The sequence below is a fragment of the Dipodomys merriami genome, unplaced genomic scaffold (genome assembly GCF_024711535.1).
Source record: "Dipodomys merriami isolate MVZ:Mamm:240054 unplaced genomic scaffold, mDipMer1.0.p SCAF_362, whole genome shotgun sequence".
NCBI classification, from domain to species: Eukaryota; Metazoa; Chordata; class Mammalia; order Rodentia; family Heteromyidae; genus Dipodomys; species Dipodomys merriami.
The window spans coordinates 918471-944839 of record NW_027205182.1 but is presented as its reverse complement, the minus strand read 5'-3'; the positions used below and the strand labels follow the sequence as shown (position 1 = coordinate 944839).

Sequence of the window (26369 nt, the reverse complement as noted above, 5' to 3'; positions counted from 1 at the left end):
CACTTAGATCAATTCCGAGTGTCAGCCCTTGACCATCCATCAATGATCTTCCAGCTCTCTCTGCTCACACATTATGGAAATCACAATCTCAATTGGGAGACAGATATGAGGTAGGCTTTGTATCTCCCCCAAATTAGTAGGTTAAAATGTGTTCCCAGTGCTATAGTATTGAGAGTTGGGGGTTTTAGGGAATTCTCTAGTTTACTAAGTAAATTCTGTGGGAGCGGTAGTTGTGACCTTCCCTAAAATTGCTTATTAGCAATTAGACTTCATGACTTACATAAGAGGCAGAAAGTTGGGGGGTTAGGGGTGCTGCGGGTGAGCTCATGTGCTCTTGCTCTTCCGTTGAATGAAGAGGCATCAAGAAGGCAGCATCTCAAGGAAGCAGCCCTGGCCAGTAACTGTGAATCTTAGGACCTTCCTAAGACTCCCCAGCCTCTGGAGCTGTAAGAAGTCCATATTTATGTTTCTAAACCATCTAGTTTATGGTATTAAAAAACAGAAAACAGAAGTGGACCCTAAACAATTGTAAATCCCCAGTCAACCAACATCGTATTTAACTGACAAACTTGAAGGCTAATTTCCTAAATGAAACACAACTGAGTCTATCAGTAAACTATAAAACCTCATAAATCTATGTTTTTATATAAATGCTTTAGTAGAGGCTCTGTTTTAACAGGAAAATAATCCAAACCCAACTTTATAAATGGCTTCATTTTTTTCTCCATCTTGATATCTGAAGTCAAAAAGCAGTTTCATTTTCATATACAAACTGCAGAGTAGTAGATTTATCTGTAAGGTGGTGACAATAAATTATTGATACTCATAGATTATATTGTAAATAATCTTAGGCTATATATGTAATAGTATATTATATATGTAATGTTATATATGTAATATAAACAGCTAACTTTGTTACTTCTTCAGAGTTCAGTCTACTGTCTGAAATATATTTACTATTGGAGTGTGTATGTGGAATTAACTGCTACAATATATTTAAAAGTATTTCTGTGACTTCTAATAAATTTTAAATTTTATAGTACATATAATGTTTAATCGTTTACTAGACTGTTCTTAAATAACTACAACATTCTATTAAAACAGTTTTAAAATTAGGTCTTTACTTTTTAAAATTATCTGTGTATATTAAAAATGAATACAAATGTCTATGCTCTGATGGCTCACGCCTGTAATCCAAGTTACTCAGGAATCTGAGATCTGAGGATTGTTAAAAGCCAGCTCTGGCAGGAAAGTCTACTTGATTCTTTTTTATATACATTTTTTATTGTCAAAATACTTTACAGAATGGTTACAGTTACATGAGCAAGGTAATGAATACATTTCCTATCAAGCATTGCTACCTCTTCCTTTTTTTTTCCCCTACCCTCCCATCCCTCCCACCTCCACAACTACACTCCACCCCTCCCCTCCCCTCCTCCGCACCTAAATTGTAAAGTTTGTTTTTTCAACATAGTGTCTTCTACATCTCATTGTTACAATGGGTCAACCTGTATCCTTATTTAAGCATTTTATCTCCAATTAATCACCAGAAATTTGGAAGTGGATCTGTGGATCAAGTGTTAGCATATTAGCTTTGTACACAAAGTCTCACGAATCACATCCAGGTTGTGAGATCAAGTTCCAAGACTGGTACACACACACACACACACACACACACACATACACACACACACCACATCATAAAGGAATAATTAATAAGAAGTTATAGTGTCTCTGTATATTTAGCAAATCAAAACAATAACCACATTGTAACAAGAAAATATAGAATCTTTACATAATTCCTTAAAATGGATGAGTACCCATTGATAAGGGAACAGAGGCATTCAGGATAAGTGAATACAGGATAAGAACTGGTAAGGACAATCCATAGAGATGATACATGCTAATGTCATAAGAGGAGCTGAGCTTTACTCCTGAGGTGATTGAATATAAGGAGACTGTATTTCATGTGCCATGAAAAATACAGGGGGTGGAATTCTCATAGCTTATTATAATTTGTACAGTTTTTGTTTTTATTACACTTGTCAAGTTTATTATTTAATAGTTTTATCATGTACACACAATACATGCAAATACACACACACATAATCAATCAGCCAATTTGGATTCTACTTCTAACAATTTGTTGTGCATAGAAACAATGTACAAAGAGATCTAAGACCTTATTTCCACTTCTGATTGTGTCTCCAAACAGCCACGTGATATTCAGAAAGTCATTTCAATTTGCAACCCCTATTTACTTATCTGCAAATTGAGGTGATGAGATCACACAGCCAAGATTTCTTTCATCAGTTCCTTCTCTGTAAATTTTATAAAATTTTTGACCTTTGGGAAATTAGTTTGGTTGCATATACATGCATATTTAAATTACACATTTCAAAAGGTATATTGTCCAGCAATTAATTTTGTCATTAATAAATGAGGACAAATGAAAAGTTATCCTAGTTATTCTATGAATATCATAATGAAGATTTAGGATACAATTCAGGCATTTCCTAATCTGCTTCAATGAATGAGGTAGCTCATTACAATTATGTATTGCATTACAATTACCCTAAATCTATAGGTAAATTGTCACCATTAAAAGAGACTTTGCCAGCAACTTATATGAATGAAAAAATATAACAAGGACATTACTCTTCCTATTTTTTGCTATGTAAATGATAATTTTAAATGGTGGAACTTGTATTACCTGATACATATTTTCATTTTCAAAAATTACCTGGATGATTTGAGAAGCCTTTCAGAATCAGTTTATTACTTTTTTCTCAGGTTTACTAATACCTAGTACCTCCTCTATTATTTATAACTGTACTTTTTTATAAGCCCATCTCATCCCTCTTTACATTTTAAAGGCATTTAACATAAAAGCTACATAATATAAAAATATACACTTACAGAGTTCAAGAAACTCTGATTATATCCATTTTATGTAAATATTATTAAAATGTATTTTAAGTAATTTTAAATTATTGAGTAGTTATAAAAAGAATTTTCCATTCAATGCATCAACTCATAAGCACACAGCATCTTGATCAACATCTATACTTATGTATCTAGCCCTGGTTCCAATATCTGAGTCTTCATTCATCAGACTGCTTCTTTTAAAGTGCTGATTTTCAAGGTCTTAAATCAGCTGTGTGTGTATGTGTGTGTGCATGCATGTGTGTGTTTGTGTCTGTATGTTTTATATATGTGTATGTGTATAATATTTAGGTAATTATTTTTTTAAATCCTCATGATGTTCTGATTAAAATAGTCCAGAAATCCCATCGACATATTCTAATCTGCAGTACAAAATTCCAGCTCTTTACTGTAATCTATTAGACACTTCATTGCCTGGCACAAATTATATTATAACATTACTGCTTAATATAATTTGGCAGGTTTGTTGACAGAATTAAATGAAATCAGGTATTTACTATTCTAGAGAATGTCTGGCACACAGTAGATTTTTTAATTAATATTTGCCGCTTTCCTCTTCCCTCCCTTGGAACATACTGAAATTATAGATGTCCAATATTACCTTTTTACTGAACTAGTGGAGCAGTTTTCTTGCAATGTGAATAGACATAATAAAGTGATGCAATATACTGCAAAGTGACTAATTTCTCTGAGGATCAAAGATCACACACACTTCTGAAAACAAATAATGCAGATTCTTAAAGCTGTGGACAAGTTTTCTCTCTCTGAATTTTCATAACAGAGGGCACTTCTGCCTGAGCTCAGAATGTAGAAGTCTGTTGAGTTCACAGAACTTGGAGACAGAAGCTGCCTAAGAAAAAAGTTTTTCAGGGCTCGTAAAGTAGCTTCGCCTACTTTAGGTTCCAGAAAACAGTCATAACAAAAAGCTTGTTAAATCATCTATATTTTTATCAGAATCCCTCAAAAGCCAACCATGTACTAAAACTTTAATAGAGCATTATGATTGGATTTTAAAACTTGAAGTAATCAAATGAGGTTACAGAGATTTCTAGGACTAATTCTGTGTACTCTAAGTTCATTGTGCTTTCAATACTCATAATTTTTGGTGATATTGGTTACATGGTAATGTGAGTTACCAATCATCTGATGAAGGAAGACATGTAAACCGTTCTTCTAAATCTTTCCAAATAAGTTCTTCCTTTGTCTCTTGAAAGGAAGAGCTTATGTTTTTTACCTGATTATTTCATCAATAATACTACAGTTTTGCCTTAAGAAAGTACTTTTCATGAGTCAAATTATTTCAATCTAAGTGGAATATATTTTACTCTAACAGGGAATTGGTAGACAAGGAAAGATAAACACTGTAATAGACATCTAAAAATTCATTTTTTCTTTTTTTATTTAAAAGACTCCTTCCAACAAAACTGAATCACTCAATGGTTAGCATTAGAATGTGCACTTCACCTCTTACTGCAACATTGCCCAACTGTTCCTACCTCTGTTTTTTAATATAGAATAATTATTACAAGGCGTGTCCAATCAGTCACCAGTGACTTATGTCTTCCTAGCTAATTAGGTGGGTGAAATCTGAGGACTGCTGCTAAAAGACAGTCTAGGAAGAAATCTATGAGACTCTTTTCACCAATTCACCAGCAAAAAATTAGAAATGGAGGTATGGTTCAAGTGATAGAGCTCCAACCTTGAGTGAGAGCTGGGGCCCTAAGTTCAAGCCCCAGTACTTTTCTCTCTCTGTCTCTCTGTCTCTGTCTCTCTGCCTCTATCGCTCTCTCTCTCACACACACACACACACATGCACATGCACACCCTCACATGTGTGCACCTGCACACACACACACACACACACACACACACACACACACACACACACACACACACACACACACACATTTTCCTTTAAGGTTCAGCAAAACTTAATCTCCAAGAATAGTTCTTTGTACATCCAAAGCCCAGTTTGCATAGCAATTGGAACATTTGTATAGACTGCTATACATCTCTTTTTTCTGTTTCTTTGCTAACATCTTGACTTATATATCTGCTATAGGACTTGCTCCAAATTGTAGAATTCTAGGTTCCTTGCAAGTGAACTATTCTAACAAAATGATAAAAAACCCCTTTGCACAGCTTAATTGGCTAACTTGAGTGAAGTATCAAAACTCTTCACATTTTCTGTGGATCATCATGGGATCTATGATCGCTAGCGCTAGAGGCAGGGGAAGTTCTGCCAGTCACGAAGCAACATGAGAGAAAGGCAAGAGTAATCTTGAGAATGTAAAGCTTGACAATGTGCGCTGTTTGCATCACACCTTGTTTCCATGCATATGGTTTAGACTCAACTGAACCTCACTGTCTACTCCAGAGTAAATTGCTATGAGAAACTTGTAGTGAATATATCAAAGAATCCAAAGTCCTTGTGTTTCACTGTGTTAAATGGCATTTACTGCACTTATATCCAGGAAACAAACTGCATTAGTAATATAATTTTATACTTTTTACAATATTTAAATTCAACTTATCCCTACATGGAAGGATCAGGTTCAAAAGAACCATTTTCTTTTTTTGTTGTTTTATATCTCTTTTGCTTTTTAATGTTCTTATAGTTTCTATAGTATAAAATATGATGTTATTCTTTTTCTTTTTAATATGTTTTTATTGTAAAAATACTGTACAGAGGGGTTATAGTTACATGAGCAAGATAATGAGTACATTTCCTATTAAGCATTGTTACCTCTTCCTTTGTTTCACCTTCCCATCCCTTCTCTCCCACTACTATCTCCACAACTACATCCCCCCACAAAACAAATTTTAAAATTCTTTTTTTAACATAGTGTCTTGTGCATATCATTGTTACAATGGGTCAGCCTATATCCCCATTTAATCATTTTGTTTTTTCCCTTCTCCTCCCCAAATTAGAGAAGTGTATATACAAGATGCAGGGCACTGACATCAAACACAGTGAAAACAGGGTTATATGGTGGAGGAGGAACATACAAAGAAACAAAATTCACATGGTGCATTATAAATACATTAGAAACAATAGTCATAAAAGAAATGCAAATCAGAACAACATTGAGATTCCGCCTCACCCCAGTGAGAATGGCTATACTCAAGAACCCTTATAACAACAGATGCTAGAGGGGATATGGACAGAAGGGAAACCTACTGCATTGTTGGTGGGAGTGTAAACTTGTTCAACCACTTTGGAAAGCAGCATGGAGGTTCCTCAAAAGACTCCACATAGAGCTTCCCTATGACACAACAATCCCACTTTTGGCCATTTACCCAAATGATCACAAACAAGACCACACTAAAGCTACCAGCACCACTATGGTTATTGCAGCATTATTTACCATAGCTAAGATATGGAACCAACCCAGATTCCCCTTAGTAGATGAATGGATCAAAAAATGTTATATATATAATTATATATAGTTTTACATATATAATTATATAGAATGGAATTCTATGTCTCCATCAGAAAGGATGACAACACCCCATTTGCTAGGAAATGGAAAACTTGGAAAAATTTATATTAAGTGAAGTAAGCCAAGCCCAAAGAAAATCAGGTCCCGTGGTTTCCTTTATTTTCAGTAACTAGTATATGTCTGGGACAAGCAAAAAAAAGTCAAAAACTGTGTACATATGACCAGATAAGATGATGTTAAGCAAAATGAACCCCAACATAGGGACACAAGTGGATTTTCCTTTCTTGCTATTGTCATTCTTTTTCTATGTTGATATTTTTACTCAAATTTGAAACAACAGTCAGCACGTGTTATGTCTAGATATTATGTCACCAGATATCCAAATCTATAAAGAACAGAGGTTTAGTTTGGAGGTGTTCAACTAGCACATAAAAAAAGAACTAATTAAGAATTCAAGTAAAAATATCAATTAATTATGTAGTTGTAGATGAGGATAACTCTATCTTGGATGCTGCCTTCATCCTTAAGCATTGTTTCTTTTGTAAAATTAAATTTTATTATCAAGGTGATGTACAGATAGGTTATAGTCACATATATCAGGTAATCAGTACATTTATTTTTATTTTTTATTATGAAAATACTGTACAGAGGGTTACAATTACATGGGCAAGGTAATGAGTGTATTTCTTATCAATCATTGTTGCCGCCTTTGTTTCCCCTTACCATCCCTTCCAATCTGCCCCCCCTTCTACCCCTCCACACCCCACCCCGCCTGCCCCACACTCAAGTTTAAGGTTCGTTTTTCGATATGTCTTCTACATCTCACTGTTGCAATGGGTCCACCTGTGTCCCTAGTTAATTAGTTTTTTTCCCTTCCCCTCCCATCCCTCCCTGCCCCCCTCTCCCGCACCAGTTGTAAAGTTCTTTTTTCGACATAACGTCTTGTACATCATATTGTTGCAACAGTGTTACCTCTTCCTCGTTTTCTCCCACTTTTTCCCCTTTCAGCCTTCCTTTGCCTCCCGTGAGTTGTAAAGTTCGTCTCCGACATAGTATTTGGTATCACCGTTGAATGTTTCACCCTTTGTCGCACCGTTTCTGTGATTTCCTGTCTCTTCCCCAAATCAAATAAACTTATATACAAGACAAAGGGTAAAGAAATAAAAAACTGTGACATCACAATAATATAATAATAATTAGAAATAAAAAGCAAAATAATTAATTAAATGATGAGAACAATAATGATAATGATAATAATAAACCAAAGGGTGGGAAGAAACAGAAGAAAGAAATACCTGCAAACAGTACAATAAACAAAATTAAAAACTCTTGTTTCAATTACTTTGAGTTCATTTCAATAAGCCTCATTTTATTTTGGTCATATGCACATAGCTATGAGCCATTGAAGTATTTGTTTTTAATTTATAAAACAATTTTATTTTGTACATACAGTTGGAATTATGTTGTACAAACACAATCTCTAAAAAAATATAAACAAAGCATTGAGATTTCTTTCTGAAATATCTGTACTATGAATTATCTAAGTGTGTATATATACCTTAGTATTATTACAAACTGCTAAGTAGACTCTAATCTATCTCTTTATGATTGATTTGGATAAATTATCAAGTGAATGATATAGTGAATACACAATGATTTAACCCCTTCCTGTTTGTCATACAGATGCTACAGTAATATCTATTTTTTTCCAGTTGTGGGGGCATATCTGGTGTTATATATATATATATATACATAGATACACATATATGCTAAATAAGCAATAAAATAATTTTAAGTTTGAAATATTTTTGTGCCAATACATATAAAATCCAAGTAAGTAATCTTGTATACATGAATGAAAGCAGGCATGCTTTGTGTCAAATTTCTTGTGATTCTTTACTGGGTGAAGTAAAGCCTGATATGGAGCCTAGCTCACAGAAGGAATTTCCTAATAGGAGCCTTTTCTGGTCCCTCAGGTGAGTTAGTTCCCCTGTGTACTTTTCCATAGCACCCTGTGGAATTTAATTATTTTATAAGTGAAGTCACTATCTGTCTTCTCTTATGAGAAACACTTTAAAAACCCCAGGGACCTGACAGAGGCCCTGACATATAGTTGTGTTCCAATAAATATTTAACTAACCCTGGAACTACCTTTACGCAGCATGAGTGGGCATGAATGGCCAACTGCTGAAATTGCATCCATTTTTAGAAATATTCCCTGAACCATTTTCAGAATCATTTCGCCAAAGGTTGGACTTATAACTTAGAATTGACAAAGACTGATAAATACCAGCCAATAAATTACTGTCTCCTTTTCACATCCTTGATTTTTCAGTTTTTGTGCATCTATTTAATCAGTTTTGGATATCTATTTAATCAATACTTTAATCAATCTTGCATGTTTATTTAATATATTTTATTGTAATAAAATGAGGAAAACTAGCCTAGGGCATCTTAAAGATTGTTTTACTTCACAAATCTCTACATCCATTTGCCAAGGTGGGCAGCCAGAATCTGCATAGTTAGAAATTAATAATGACAAGTATAAAAGTTATAATCCTATAGGGCTATAACTATATTTTTAGTACATATTTTTACTTTAAATATTTGTGAGATGTATATAATGCCTTTGTTTATTTCTCAGAATCCTGTGTTCAATTTTGGTAAATGTGTCAGTAGCCAATGGTTTTCCAATGATTTTCCAGTAGCCAATGATTTGTTCAAATGACAAAGGAGTTTGAAAAATAAAGAAAAATGTGCTATACGGTGCTATGATGAAGATTCCAGATGCCATAGCCAGTGTTCAGGTTGCAGTCCTAAAACTGCCAGGTACTAAATGAATGGCCCTAGGATATTTAGTTAATTGAGTAATGCTTTTGTTTTCTCATCTGTAAATTTGAATAAGGCCCCTATAAGAATTAAATATATTACTTCATGAAAAGAATTTATAGTATTGTCTGGCACATAGGAAGAGCTGAATTATTATTAACATCACATGGTAATTATTCACAAAATGTATGTACAAATTAGTTTGTGAATCAGCCCAGGGAAAATGTTGGAAAACATGTTAAGAATGAGAATCTTAAAAAAGTTGGAATTTTAAAAAAGTTTTCCTTCTAGTGCACTAAGAATTCATAGCATATGACTAACTGAAAATGCACTGTATTCAAAAGTCAAAAACAGTAAGCCTTTTTTTTTAGGTGTGGGGGGTTAGTCTTACAATCCCTGTAAAGAAGAGATCAAAAGAATCATGGTTCAAGGACAGCCCTGGCAAAAGTTAGCAAGAAACCATTTCAATCAATTAGCTAAATGGCTGTGTCCATAGTGCAGCTACATGGAAGGCAGCAAGTAGAAGGAGGATAGCCTGACTGTGTCCCTAGCAAAATCATGAGAAACCACCCCCAAAATTACTAGAGACATGATTCAACTTGAAGAACATCTGCCTAGCAAGCACAAAAAACTGAATTGTGAAAAACAAAACAAAACAACAGTAACTTTAAACTTTAAAGGATGGAGATAAGAATCTCACAGACTTTCCTGCCCAGGGTGGCTCCAAACAGTGATCCTCAGATCTTAGCCTCCTGACTAGCTAAGATTACAAGAGGAAGCCACTAGCACCCAGCTAACAAATTTCATTTTAAGTAATTAGCTCATACTTGTAAACCTAGCTACCCAAGAGGCTGAGATCTTAGGCACATGGTTCAAAGACAGCCTGGATTGAAAAATTCTTATCTCCAATTAACCAGCAAAAAGACAGAAATAGAGATATTGCTCAAGTGATAGAGCACCAGCCTTGAGTGAACCTGCCAAACAAGATTTCAAGGCTGAGTTCAAGCCACAATACCATCACTAATAATAATAATAATAATATCCTCTGGTTATAATGTGGAGAAGAATAGGATGGATGCAGATATTTAGACAAGTTAGTACATTTGCAGAATATTTTAGATGACAGATCCTGAGAATTCTTTTTTTTTTTTTTTTTTTGGTCTGGTTGTGGGGTCTGAACTCTGGGCCTGGGCGCTGTCCCTCAGCTCTTCAGCTCAAGGCTAGCGCTCTACCACTTGAGCCACAGCGCCACTTCTGGCTTTTTTCTTTTTGCCTATGTGGTGCTGAGGAATCAAACCCAGGGCCTCATGCATGCAAGGCAAGCACTCTACCACTGAGCCACCTTCCCAGCCTCCTAGATCCTGAGAATTCTACAGAGTGCCTTTTGCTGTCAGTAGGGCATAGACTTTTTGCACTAGTTTTAGATAAGACCATATAATTTTTTCTTTTTGCTGGAAAACAAATACTTCTGCTCTTTTTGATGCACTGATTTCACCACAGCTCTAGAAATGGATCATCAGGTCTGAGAGACTGCTTCTTATTCTACTTATCTTTGAGGAAATCCCTCTATCTCCTTGCCTTAAGGTTTGTTATCCACAGGGAATTGAGTGCTAAATCGAGGGTCATCTACTGTAGAGAGACATCAATCAGAATTTGGTAATATTGGGATGAACTTAAAAGTCTGAACATCACTATTCATGAGGACTCTCACTAGGTAGTAATTTATCAGATAATGCTGCTGCTCTGAAGTTTAAGAGAAGGGAAGAGGACTCCTCCATGAGTGTTGAATGATGGTCATATGCACTGGTTGAACGTTAGGTTTTCTTATTCCTCCCTGACACTACACAAAATTTACCTCCTACTAACCAGGATCTCTGTTCCCATTATACTGGATCCTTCATGTTTATATAAAAAGTATTTTTGCATCATGCTACCTCATTTTGCTGCTTTTGCTCCCCAACTCTGAAATACATTTCCTCTGTTATACACTAGTTCACATGTCCTAAAACCCATAAATGTGGAGTAATTACATGGTGTATTTACAAGTAGGAAAAGATATGCTGTTTTGTAAAAAACCATCCATTCATGTTTTCTCACTGTGTAAAGTTAAATTCCAGGGATGCTAAAAATGGAATAACTTAAAATGATTTTATACATTTTAGCTCTCTTGTTTCTCACAGAGCAGTAGTGATTACATTACTAATACACAGAACTCAGTCAGTTACAAGACAAATGCTTTGTGATAGACCTTTGTTTTGTCATATTATGTCACATCATGGCCTAATGACCAAGTTTTATGCAATGCCCTACTCTTGTGTACCTATAAGCAGAAGCTGTAATTGTCTCACAAAATCAACCTCTTTTCCAGGGTTCCATTGCATTTTAAATTTGACTGAAGACATAAAATCAAGTTCGCAATGTTTTAGATTATACATGAGCTATGAACTATGGTTACTTTAATTTGTGTTTAATTTATGTATATATGAATGTATGTACATATGTATAAATGTAAGTATGTCTGTATGTGTGTGCATACATGCATAAATGCATACTTACACCTAGTACCAATACTGGGCTTCAACTCAGTGTGTTTTACTCTTACTTGGATTTTTTTTACTCAAGGTTTTTTACTTGAGTGACAGCTCCAATTCTGGATTTTTGTTTGGTTAATTGGAGATAAGAATTTCACAGAATTTTCTACCCAGGTTGATCTTCAGCTCTCAGCTTCTTAAGTAATTTTAATTACAGGTGTGAGCCACCAGCACCCAGTTAGTTTTCTTCTTAAAATTTTCTGTTGAATATTTATCTGCATTAACTATGTTATGGTCATCTTCTTATGAGATAACTACATTTGGCTTTATTTCCTTCAAATTTGAAAGAAGACTCCACAGTTTAAGTTTTTTGTGCCAATACTCTGGATTGAACTCAGGATCTCTCACTCTCCTTTGTTTCGTTTTTTTTTTTTTTTTTTTTTTTTTTTTGTCAGTTGTGGGGCTTGAACTCTGGGCCTGGGCACTCTCCCTCAGCTCTTCAGCTCAAAGTCAGCGCTCTACCACTTGAGCCACAGCTCCATTTCAGGTTTTCTGAGTGGCTTATTAGAGATAAGAGTCTCACAGATTTTCCTGCCCTATCTGGCTTTGAACTGTGATCCTCAGATCTCAGCCTCCTGAGTAGCTAGGATTACAGGTGTGAGCCACCAGCCACCGGTGCCCGGCTTTTGGTTGTTTTGATCAAGGTTGCCACTCTAGTTGAGACACATGTCTACTTCTAGTTTTATTCTTTTGATAGTCAATTCTTGCCTAGTATCAAAATTATTTGTGGGAGTCAACACTACTTAGTGAGATAGCAATTCTTTACTATGTAGTATTAATTCATGAAATGCTTTAAAAATATTCTTAGTTCCAGAGTTGGGAATGTGGCTTAGTGGTAGAGTGCTTGCCTAGACTGAATGAACCCTGGGTTCAATTCCTCAGCACCACATAAAAAGAAAAAGCCAGAAGTGGCACTGTGGCTCAAGTGGTAGAGTGCTAACTTTGAACCAAAGAAGCTCAGGGACAGTGCCCAGGCCCTGACGTCAAGCCCCAGGATGGGTATATATATATATATATAATATATATATATAATATATATACATATATATGTATATATATTATATATATATATTATATATATATATTATATATTATATATATACACACACATATATATATATGTGTGTATATGTACATATATTCTTAGCACTGAATAATTTATTTTCTTTTTTTTTTTTTTTTTTTTGGGTCCGGTCGTGAGGCCTGAACTCTGGGCCTGAGCGCTGTCCCTCAGCTCTTCAGCTCAAGGCTAGCGCTCTACCACTTGAGCCACAGCGCCACTTCCGGCTTTTTTTTTTCTTTTTGCTTATGTGGTGCTGAGGAATCGAACCCAGGGCCTCATGCATGCAAGGCAAGCACTCTACCACTGAGCCACCTTCCCAGCCCAATAATTTATTTTCTTAATTCACTCTTCCTTTATTTTTTATTAGAAGCTGAGACAGCCTGAATAGAGATAAGAAATGACAGAAATCTTGACACTGATGTATTTGTATAAAGTTAGAATCATGGACTTTTACAAATGTTGAATAATTCTTTACTGATGCTTTGTGCTATAGTTGTTTTAATTCACTTAACATGACTACAACAAAATATCACAAGTTGGGTAATTTATAAACAATTGAAGTATATTCATTTCACATTTCTGAAAGCTTGGAAGCCCAATATCAATGGGGTAGGCTCTGAAGTTCTTTCTAGGTCATAGCATGATGGAAATGATCACATATTGAGAGAGCTCAAGAATGTACACACTCCTTTTTTATTTATAGTTTCTAAACCCATATAGTGCCAAAATCTTATGATCTGATCTAATCCCAATTATCTCCCAAAGCTGCTTTTACTCAAATATAATCAACTATGAATTTGAGATTTAGTTACCTGCATATATACTGGTAGGACAATTTCAAACAATACCATACTGAGAATGAAATACTGTAGTATAACCATACACAGTTGAAAGAAATAGTTCAGAGTGTGGTAAAATATTATCAGAAATACATACAAGAAAACATGATGGTGTAAAAGAGTTTGAGTTTAGCCAGGCAATACCAGTGGATCACATCTGTAATCCTAGCTTTTTAGAAAATTGTAGTATGAGAATCATAGTTTGTAGCTAGCCCAGAAAGAAAAGTCTATGAGACAAAACTGAAAGTAGAGGTGTGGCTTGTGTGGTTGAGCAACATCTTTTAGTGGAAGAAAAGCCAAATGAGAGATAGAGGCCAAGGTCAAACTCCAATGCATCTATACATATATACATATATGTATATATGTATATATACACACACATAGATACATACATATGTACACATATATGTGTATATATTTGTATACATATATATATATACAAGCTAATTATTTCAAATCTGGTTTCAGTTCTTTATAACCAACCAAGAGAATTTGGTCCTAACATGTCATATATTACAATAAAAATAACATACACATTCAAATCAGTTAGGATCATATATCTCTGACCATCCTCTATGGTTAACAGTATAATAAAAGAAAATGCATACTTAGGAAACACTTTGAAAAGAATGTCTTTCCTATATGAACTATGGAAGAGCTGCTCTTCCATTCCTGAAGAGGACTAAATTCCAGTTTGGTAAAGAAGTGCATGCGATATAGCCCAGGCTGGGATATGAGCTTATGAAGCTGCTTTAAAAAATTTGGTCTACACATTCTGTCATGGTCTAGGTTCCTTAGAATTCCCACTCTTAGATGCCAAGTTCTTTTAGGAAAAACAAAAACCTAGCAAAGACATTGACAGATCATATAATTGTTGAAACCGCTAAATAGTTTTTTTTTTAAAAAAGAATAAAATACCTTTTTTTAAAAGCAGAACACAAAGTCTCTTTTCTTGCCCCTCTTCTTTCATTTTAATCTGTGTAATGAGTTTTTTCCAGATTCCAAAAGTGTAAACAAAACATGTTTATTCTATACTTTCTATTACCCAGTACAAATTGGGGAAAAGGAAACAATTATGATGTTAAGTATTCTTTAAAAATTCCTTTTTATAAATAGACTTTCCCAAATATCACTGCTCTTGCATGATGTAGATGGGCTGGGTGAAGTAGCAGAAGGATTCCTATCAACCTACTGCAGACAATTCTCTATTTGCAAGGCACAGCATGCTCAGAGCTGGCAAGTTTCCAGGGGGTTTGTGATCACTATATGCTGGGGATGGAGCTCTGCGAGGACATCTTAGGCATTGGGAACAAACTGGTTGCTACATTTGGGAGAAAAAAATACTTCAGAGGAATAAAAGCTATCAGAGGGATTCTTTTTTGTCTTTATTTCTAAGAGCTATTTCTCCAAGAATATAGAAGAAGATCAGATTCGATTATATTTTTATCATGAGATGAATTGTACAAACAACTGGGAAATACAATTTTAAACATTAAATGGAATTTGGTCCTTATTGAATATATAGATTTGGATATTAAAATTCTATTTTTCCTTGTAATTTCTATCTTTTACAGCTTCTGCACTGTCTATAGTTAGTGTACTGATTTCCCTGTGTAGTTACACAAGACAATATTTTCATTCACTAACCACATTTCATGGTACATTAATAATATCAACACTGACACGTTTCCCTGTGTGTTGGGTTCAGGGAATCCTATGTTAAGAGACATAGGGACATTTGTTAAGCCCAGATAAATATTAAATATCACTTATGAGACAGAGGGAGAGATAACAATGGCATTTACTGTCAGCCCTGAGGTCCTTTGAGATACATATGAGTGCACATGACTTGTTGAGTGTATTAAAGCAGATGCTAGTCAGCTGTAGTGCATATGCTGGTTTTCAAATACAGTTTTAGAATGGGGTGGTGTTAGAATAGGTGTTGATGAAAAGTTAGATTATGAGCTTTGGAGGGTATAATTTAAATGTTTATTTATTTGAAATATTTTAAACAGTGATTTGAAAAATGAAGAAATAGCATTGGAAAAAGATTAGGAGTGTGGCAAATCAAAAGGAAAACAGTAGTTAAAACAATAAAAGAACATTCGGTTTGAATTACATTTTAAGAGAAGAAAACTGATTATTAATTTAGTCTGGAGTTGAGTTTGTGGGGTTTTTTAATGGTTTTATTTCTTTTGTGTCTTGCTGTAGCTTGAACTCAAGGCCAGGGTGCTATTTCTGAGATTTTGTGCTCAAGACTAGAGATCTACCACTTGAGCCAAAGCTCCACATTAGCATTTTGGTGGTTCATTGGAAATAGAGTTTCATGGACTTTCCAGGGCTGGCTTCAAGCTCAGTTCTCAGCCTCCTGAATAGCCAGGATTACAAGCATGAACCACCAGTGCCTAGCTGCTAGGCTGAAGTTTTATCAAATCACAAAATCAGAATTGGTTTTTAATAGGTCCTTTCTGGGTCAAATTCAGAACTATTATATAAGGAATTGTTTTGAATTTGATTACAATTTCTTCAACTATGAGCATTGGAGCTCAAAGAAGGAACAAGCTATGACAAAACCTTTTAATTACTTTTGATTATTTTGGGGGGGGGGGTTGTTGATTGTTACACATTGTTCTACACATTTCCGCTTCCCCAAAACAATATCAACAAGGTTTATTGTTCTATTTTCCTAGTTGGAAATAATCCATTTCTACCATTTCAACTTCCTTTAGCCTCCTTATTAGCTGAATTTCCTCCAACTTGTACTCACTACAAGTTGTTTTGTTTCTTTATGCTTTTATTTGAAATGAACAAGTTATTGAGCTTTTTTCTTTATAAAAATTTACAAGATTTAAGAAAGAGAGGTTTTATAAAAATATATTTTCCCTCTGTGTTTTTGAAGTTTTGGCTTGTATAAAATATATGCAAGGAGACAAATAAAAGAGCAAAAATCTCTTAATTATGGAATAATGGTAAGATATTTTCTTTTTTCTTTCAGCTCTCCGGAGAAGTGCTTTTGCAAATTGCCAGCGATCCAGTTCTTCCTTTTAATGCTCTTGATATAGCTTTAGAAGTGCAAAACAGACTTAAAGGTAATTTCTTTTTAAATCATGGTAATTTTATTAAATAACAAAGTGTCCAACTAGGCTTCACTAGGGAATGGGTGAAGTACCTATGGCTTTTTTAGCTATAGCAAGTTGTTTTTTGCTTCTTCTAGATGGTTATCATGAGAAGGATCCAAAACTTTAGCAACATATCAACAAAAACAAGATGTATTTATGTGAGAGTATCAGGCCAGTCATCAGAATTAAAGAGTGGCCCACCTACATTTGTTTATCAGAGATACTTTTGATGAACAATTTCTCTTATTTACAGGTACATGGGAAATAATTTCAGTCAGGGTTCCAATTATTTTTCAACAATGTAACTAAGACCCAGTCTGCTTATACAAGACGGAGTTAGAAGTTTCTTCTATGGATGGTTTTTGTGAGGTTTGGGCATCATTCTTTACAATTGATATGTGGGCTAGGGTTAAAGATAAGGAAGACACAACCAGAGAATTATTGCCATCATCTCTGTCTCACTCTCTTCGTGGTGGAGTACATCTATCTACAAAATTTGACCTGTCCTCATCACTGCTTCCATTTACCCTTTACTCATATAGAAACCTTTCAGTGAAGTTCTTGTTTATCTCCACTAACCAAATGCAAAGGGAAATACTGTGCTTAAAAATCTCACCCTCCTCTTGAATTACACATTTGTTCCTCAGATCTTTCATAAATGATTTGTAGGCAGTTACTTTTCAATACAAAGTTAATACTTTAACTATGGTATTTAGGTAGCAATCGTTGAAAACTGACCATCCTATCCACCCAAATGTTTACCCATAACTAAAATTTGAAGTATTTTCTTTTAAATTAAACATTCTAGATTCCTTTTTACTCAAAAAATTCTCCAATGCAACTACACATTTCCCTCAATGAATCTTTTATAACTTTTATTGTAGTGGCTGGGAAATGATGTGGGGAATTATTGAGCTATTTAGGATTATTTGTTCTCAAATAAAATGGCTTCATATTGCAGTGCTTTTTGTATGTTTAAGTCAGTCTGAAGAGTTTCCTTCTTTCTTACTATCACCAGACTTGCATTTCACTGTTTTCTGGATGTCTATGAAAGCAGTCACTAGTTCCCCTCAAATTGTCTATTTCTAAACTATTTAGGGCTTTGAAACTGGGAAACCAAGCATATGAAATTTTACCAAATAAGAACAGATATAAGTGAAATATTAAATAGTTCTGTGAATAATAATCACTTTTCTGAAAGCTTAATCTTTAAGTATCTATTTTATTTGTGCTGTAGACCATTTGGCTTTTTCTTTAGATTTTATTTTCACCCACCAGAAAATGTCATTGGTGTTGCATACAATGCTTTAAAGCTTCAGAGAATAAAGAGGTTCTTTACAATACAATACATAGCTACTTGTCTATCTCTAAAGGAGTAACTATCACACAGAGCAAAAGAACATAAATGCATTTATTTCAAAGCAATACCATTGAACAATAGATATATAAATTATAAACAAGTTTCTTCCTTGAATCCTATTTTCTATGATAAATGGGCTCATTTAAAATTGTATTGTCTCTGAAAATATCTTTGTAAGAAATACAAAAGCTATATTCAAAAAAGTTAAATGATTAAAACCAGTAGAAACAAATGTGTTTACAAAACTATTCTAAATAGTAAGTTCTATTAATTTAACACACTTTTAAGTGTCCATTAATAGCTATAGTGTTTCAATATCATAACTGCAATATGAAGATTTGAATAAGGTAGACTATGAAACCAAAATAGGACTTCTTATTCATCGTTAGAATTATATAATTACTCAGGTTTCTGCGTGTAGCTAAGGATCTATTTCAATATATGATCTTTCTCTTCACAAAGTTAAACATGTATATATATTTAGCATGTAAACTGGGCACTGGTGGCTCTGTAATACTATAAAACTAGATCCTCAATAGGCTGAGGTTGAGGATAGGTTCAAATCCAGCCCCAGCAGAAAGGCTGTGAGAGTCTTACATCAAAATAACCAGCTAAGCACTATAAGTGGAAGTACAACTTGAGTGGCAGCATGAACAAAAAAGGTAAGGAATAACACAGGGCCATGGGTGGGGGTATGATGGGGAGGTGCATTTAAGGTAAGGAATAGCATAGGGCCATGGGTGGGGAGTATGATGGGGAGGTGCATTTAAGCTCCACTACCAGTTTAAAAAAAACAAACATGTGATTCCTAAGCAGATCACAGGATCCCCTGAATTCTTCTTTTACACACTTAACAAAATTGTTAATCATTCATGGTATGTCTGTCTGGTATAATTCAATTACAACATACCTGAAGAACACTTCAGCCAAAAAAGAACTAAATAAAATATGATTTAAACTCACTACCTAAGAAATATACATATATACATTCCTATGGCAGAAGAGAACTTACACAAAAATAATAAAGCAAATTAGAATATAGCATTAGACTCAAGTTGAACTCTAATATTACTCTCTGTAGATAGAATTTATAATCTCAAAGTAAGAGTTACGGTCGAACTTAGTAGCTGTACCCACATGCACAGGAGAGCTTTGATTTGGAAATAGAAACATGAGCACTGTCCTAGGTAAGACTATTAAGGAATTGTGTGCAGAGAGAACATAAATGGTCTAAGATTTGGGAGGTAATTCAAGATTTATAAACCGGGAGAAATGATGTAGTCAGAGAAGGGTCTCATGAAGGTGTGGTCAAAGGAGAAAAGGAACAAACAGATGAATGTAACATCCTGATAGCACATGGATAACATCCAAATGGAGGGAGTCATTATCTAACAAGACAAGGAAAATGAGGACTGAGAATTCAACACTGGGTTTGGCAATTTGAAGTTGGTTGGGATCTCAACAAAAGCAAGTTTACGGAGTGGTGTAAGAAAAAGCCTTTGTGGAGGGATTCAGAAGGGAATAGATATTGATAAACTGAGGTCATGTGTGGCAGATTGCAAACTGTGGAGGCAAAGAAGGTTTAGGATGCTTATCCCAATGGCATGAGTCTAGCATGGAGAAAACTGCATTCACAAGAGAAAAGGAACATTGCCGGTCTCATTTTCATCAGAAAGAGAAGGGCCAGGTTAGAAGATTTTGCCTTAGTTAAGAACTCTCTCTTTCTCTCTCTCCCAGTTTCCCTCCTATCCTTACTCCCAAGCTGCATAGTTCATTTTCTTTATATTTATTTATTTATTCATTTACTTTTTTTGTCAGTCGTGGGGCTTGAACTCTTGGCCTGCACACTGTCTCTGAGCTTTTCAGCTCAGGGGAGTGCTCAACCACTTGAGCCACAGCACCACTTCCTATTTTCTAGTGGTTAATTGGAGATAAGAGTCTCACAGAATTTCCTGACTGGGCTGGGCTTTGAACCTTGATACTAAGATCTCAGCCTCCAGAGTAGCTAGGATTAAAGGTGTGAGACACCTGTGCCTGGTTGTATATTTGATTTTCAACTCAGTATCTAGTGAATATCACTGCTGCACTTGTTCGCCCTTTGTCCCACCCTTTCTTTGCCCCTCCCTTACCATCCCCCCCAAACAGATAAAGGAATAAACAAGACAAAAAGAAAAGAAAACAAAAACAGCAACAAAGAAAAATAGGAGGCAACAATGCTGGATAAGAAATGTACTCATTACCTTGCTCATGTAAATGTAACCCCTCTGTACAGTATTTTCACAATAAAAAACGTAATTAAAAACAAGAAAAATAAAACTCTTGTTTCCATTTCCTGGAGTTTGTTTCAAAAAATATTAACCAGGGAGGAACTTACCAAGCCTCTTTGCTTAGACTACTCTGCACCCCTGTCTGTGTCTTAGAAAGAAAGAGTGCTTCTTCCTCCATGTATTATAAGGGTACCTGTACCATGAAAATCTTGTGACTGACTGTAGAAGTAGGTTGGAGAATTCTCTTGTGGCTTGATTCAGGATGAGGAAGATCATCTTTTCTTGATTATACTATTTCTTTAAATATCCATTCTGTGTCTTAAAATACACATTCTGGGAGTAATGTTCCAAATGCCTTAGGAAGAATAGATCAGGCAGATACAAGTGTAAACAATGACACAGATTTTTCTTAGAGAAAGATGATAAACTAAGGACGTTTAGGTGAAGGAGCAATACCTGTGAAAGACCAAAGAAACAAAGCAAGATTATGGGGGAAAAAGTTGGCGAAAATGAAAGGAAAGACGGACCAATAGACTTCATGTCTTTACTGAAAGCATATAGCACAAAATGAGATGCCTAAAAAAATGATATCATAGCATGTAGATACTGGTATCAGTCATGTTTAGATTGTGGTTAGGGAGGTAATTAAGATGCTAAAAATGAAAAAAAGAGAGAAAAACCATAATGTCTATGCAGATTTTGAAACTGCCAAAAATGAAGAGCTTAGTCCTGAAAGAGGAAATGACTGAGTCAGGATTTAAAAATGTCAGAGGATGAGCAAGAACTTAGAAATACTGAAAATTCTTCTTTAGAGCCACGGGATGGAAAAGGCAGAGAAGGACAAAGAGTCATGTCTTGAGAGGGAGGTGAAAGAAAGGCAGTTGGTTAATGCAAGAAGGTAAAGAAAATCTGAATGATGGGATTCGGGAATGTGTCATTTCAAGAGAAAAAAAAAGTAAAGCAAAAGAAAAACAAAATCCAACTTTTTGTCATATGTCCACTTCAGAACAGACAGTGCTGTGTGTAAATGCAACTCTCCTCGCGTTGTGGCTTTCTGTTGGAATGGCCAGGAGCACTTTTGGCTTCTTGCTGATTTTTCAGACTGCTCTTGCTGAAGGTGAAGAACTTCCCTTTGATTGTTGGTTATTTTTATGTTTTGTTTCTTTTGATGTGAAACTCTGTGAATCTTCCCACTGTCACTTTCACTCACAAAGATGTGGCCAAACTTGAGAGGTACTTACATTTAAAAAAATCAAAGCCAGGCAAAAGAAAATGGAACAAAAAATGGAGACTGAAAAAAAATCTTCCTTTTAACGTGCTTTAAGTGTGTGTTTGATCAAAGTCTTAGGGTTTGTTACCTTTAAACCATTTAATCATCCTTACTTAAAATTTTTATGATAAAACATTAATAAGTGTTTGTTAAATTGCAGACATTGATTATGGTTGTTATAACCTTATTTTTGAAATAGAATAAATTCAAACGCTAATAGGAGAAAGTGACTTAGAATGTAAATATGTATTTCAATTTTAGCTACAAAGCTAGATAATTTCATTAGTTAGAGTTGCCGTGCTTTGTTAATGGAAACATAATTTTGCTATTTAATACACCTTAAATTTTTCATCTATTTTTATTTGGCTATGATAGTGAGCAGCGATTATTTTAAAGTTCTAAATTACAGTTAAAAAAATTGACCTTCAAGGCTGAACTATAAAATACTGTTTCTTCTTACTGCAAACAGTATAAGTATGAAGGTCCCTGAAACCAATTGCATTTTCAACAGTGTAATTTTTACCCCTTGACAACCGGCCATCTTATTTATTTATTACACTAGTTTATAGTAGCAGCAGACCATTCTCTGCCTTTCTCACAACCACCAGAAAGAGGGATAATTTACCAGTGAATAATTTGTTGGAGGTGATTTATTGTGTCATTCTTGAAAGCTCATTTTGACTGAGTGACCTTGGCCGTTAATATTTGGTCAATGCCAAACACATAATAGAAGATAAATATGTATATATTTATTCATGGTATATGGAGATACAGCATAAATTGTGGTTGATAAGATAACTGATAAGACTCACTGGTACTTGTGACAAAGAAGAGTACCTCCATGAAGAAGGCCATGGTACTAGTTAGCCACCCCCCGAATAAGACAGCCAGAAAAAAGCTAAAATAGCACCACACACTTAGCGTGGAAGCAGAATAAAAAGTGGAGCTTTTAATATTCTCTGTTTTCTGTCATCTACTTCACCCATTTGTGAATGTGTAAAACAATAATATAAAATAATTAATGACTTTATAGTACTGATGATTTTTGGCTATTTTACTTTGTCAAAATTCTGAATGCTAATTATCTTGGATTATTATCAAAGTAGCATTTGACCAAATAAAATGAAAGCCCATTTTCATTTGATCAGGCTATGTAGACATTATTTAGTGCAAGCAAACTCAGCAGGAAATATAATTCTGAACAGTGTGGCTTGTTGCCACCTCCTGGTTGTCTTGATAAACATCAAATAGTTGTTGGCATCATTTCTGTTCATATCTCGAATAACTGACACTGAAGATTTGATTGGGGTTTTCTTTTGCTTTTTTTTATTAGCTCTAATAGTTCATTAAAACCAGTCACTTCATTTTAGAAGAAGAAATAGTATTTCAAGGTGAAGATGCCCCTAAGACAAGTATCCTGTGTCTTCTTCAATTTACAGTTTGAATTTTTAAGTGTCACTTGGTCCTTTTCTGCAATCACAAGTGATCGAGACCTATCTAATCTGCTTAATTTTCTTTTTGAGCAATATAAAGTGAATTTCCCAATTGGCAAAATTAAGTTATGGGCAGTACAAATTGCATGACTCTAGTTCTCAGCCCATCTGTCTCCAATCTTGGTTTTAATTACTACCAGTTCCAGCTCTGTGTGGGTCTATTTGTGTACACAGCATAATCAGTGGGCTTGTTCCTGATGTTTTGAGCTCCTTAACAAGTCCAGGATAGTCTGCCCTAGGGTGTATCAATTCTAAAGAAAGATATTCTTCCCATGGGAATTCCAATTATGATTTGACCTGAATAGGTCTTTCTGAAAATGAGTATTATTTTATGTAACTAGAAATTCAAGGCATTCCATGAGAAATATCTTAGCTTGATTGCTTAAATAGCAGAGGGACAACTTTATGAACAATTGTCAATCCACTGTGTGTTAACTTCTAAAAAGAGATGGTCTCAATTCTCATTGGACTTTTCTGTGAATTCGGACAGTATCACTATATTAAAGATTGTGTTTTATATTGATAATCCACACGCAGTCCAACAAAAGATTGAGGAAAGCTGGATCACTAGTAAAACTTGATTTCAATCCACATTGTTAGTAATATTTGTTTACTTAAGCTAGGATTTCTCCCTGCCTCCTATTTTTCTTTGAACTAACATTATTATCAGATAGCCTCCATCAGTTTTTATTCCAGAAGTGTGGTTCCTTTTGTGTTCCTCAGAATTGTGCTTCTTCTTTTGTTTATCTCCTGCCTGACAATTTGCAGCTATTCATACAGATTGCCTTTGTGATCATCCTTTCTGTCCTTGCTCTCAGCTTCTCCACATTTGCTTTTTGCATTACATTGATTGCAATTTGTTTCTGACTTCTCAGTTTTCCTACTTTGTTATAATAATGGTCTATTGTACTGCATTTTTCTCTCTACCTGTGTTTTCAAGATAAAGCCTGTGCCTATGTCGGGAAAGAGCTTTCCACCCTTATTTTATACATACTGTCTCACTTGTAACACTTCAAAGTTTATATACCTCTCTCTCTCTCTCTCTCTCTCTCTCTCTCTCTCTCTCTCTCTCTCTCTCTCTCTCTCTCTCTCTCTCTTTCTCTCTCTCTCTCTGGCTTTCTCTTTCTTTCTTTGGCACTGAGGCTTGTAATCAGGGCCTTGTACCCTTGCTTAGCTTTCTCTCTCAAGCCTGGTGATTTACTATTTGAGCCACAGCTCCACTGCAGCTTTTTGGTGCTTAATTGAAGATAAGAACCTAATGGACTTTCTTGCTTAAGCTGTCTCAGCTATCCTCAGATCATATCTTCCTAAATAGGTATACAGATGTGAACCACTGTTGCCTGACTTACAGAAAAATACTTTTGCAAAAGGCCTTGAGTTTTAATTTTAAAATAAAAAATGAAAAACAGAACAACACAAACAAACTACCTGAATCCTGATGTAACATAGTGCTTATGTATTCTGACTGTCATGTTGACCAATTTTGTTTGATTTTTGTTTGTGGGTTTTTCCTCCATTTTGTAGTTTAGCCAATCTATATGGTGTAAAGTCACATATATTATTAAATATACAATCGAGCCAGGCATCCACGATTCACGCCTGACATTCTAGCTACTCAGGAAGCTGAGATCTGAGGATTGTGGTTCAAAGCCAGCCCTGGCAGGAAAGTCCATGAGATTCTTGAGGCCTTGGGCCGTGAGCCCCAAAGCTCAGGGACAGCACCTCTCTATGCACACAAACACCCCAATTACTATCTGCCTCGGGCAGACAATTCTAAGAAGAATCATACATGAAAACAGTTCATTTGAGAACGAATTGCACAGTTTCTCAGCAGCTGATCATGTGCTCCCTCGCACACAGTGCTCGTGAACTCTGTGTTGCATCTGTGAAACATGCAAGGAGCTCTTGGGTCAATTTCTCCACCAGGCCAATAGACACTGGTGGGGGAATTTATTTCATGTAGTGTTGAAAATTTTCTTAGATTTGCAGCTGTCTTGGCTCCTGGGAATATTGGATAATTTCTAGCATGTAGGCATAGTTGTTTGTAAGTAATATCCTTTTATTTGTACATTGTTAAATCAGTGTTAGATTACTTAAATATCTGTAGCTCCCTAGTCTCCAAATTTCTTTCTCTATCTGAGTTTAGTTTGTTTAATGTCTTTAAGTACCTGAGATGATTCATTGAGATTAATCATAATGTGGGCAACATGAATCAGAGAAACGGAGGATAATGAAGAACTATTGTTTCCACTTGCTAAAATTGTATTGGCAATTTCTTTCTTTTTCCTTAGTAATGCCATAAATGTTGTGAAGATACTATTAAATAATACACACATACCCAATAACTTCTATTCTGCTCTTAACTACTGTATTATTCAGAACATAAATCAAAGTATTTCTTGACACTAGAAATCAGTGAAGTCAAACCTGTGATTGTGCAATTGTTAGCACCTTTAGAACTATGATAGACTCATCCATAGAAGAATAGGTTCTGTGAAATGCTATGAAAGAATGTCTTTGTAATAGAAATATGTAGTTTTAAAGTATGTGCAGTATACTTCTCTCTTAATTTAAAAGAAAATTGACAGGGCTTTAAGAACTACCCTCATAAAATGGAAACGGAAGATGCAAAAGTGAATATTAAATAAAAATCTGAAAAATTTTAGACTATGAAACTCTTAAGGGACCAGAGTAGAGTAGTAGACTGTAAAATCACTCTTTATAATAGGACAGTTATAGCTGGGGGTTGAAGAGATGGGAATTGACAACGTGGATGTAAACCCTACCTATGCCAGGGGCATAGATCAGGGAATCTCAGTTCAAGGCCAGTCTAGTCATAAATGTGAAAACCTTGCACTAATCAATACAAGGACAGGTGGTATATGTCTGTCATCTCAAATAGATAAGAAATGTATTTAATTTGATCATAGTCCAGGATAGTCCAGACATACCTGTGCAAGATTTTTTTTAAGTAATGAGTGATAGATCACTTGCTTAGCAAGCACCAGGAAAGATCCCTTGCCTCTATCTCTACTATCTATCTATCTATCTATCTATCTATCTATCTATCTATCTATCTATATCTATAACACAATGACATATACATGACAAATATGTGACATATAGGAATATATATGTATACACACATA

The 26369-nt window shown here is 35.0% G+C and overlaps 1 protein-coding gene across 1 annotated transcript in view; it reads left to right on the top strand.

Moving 5' to 3' along the window:
* LOC138804423 (inactive N-acetylated-alpha-linked acidic dipeptidase-like protein 2) overlaps window positions 1-26369 on the top strand; it is a gene marked incomplete at its 5' end in the record, with an annotated part of 214391 nt that overhangs the window by 140287 nt on the left and 47735 nt on the right. Inside the window, one exon of the mRNA XM_069988680.1 lies at window positions 16707-16800. Within this exon, the coding sequence (XP_069844781.1) occupies window positions 16707-16800 (94 nt within the window). The remainder of the gene's footprint in view (window positions 1-16706; window positions 16801-26369) is intronic.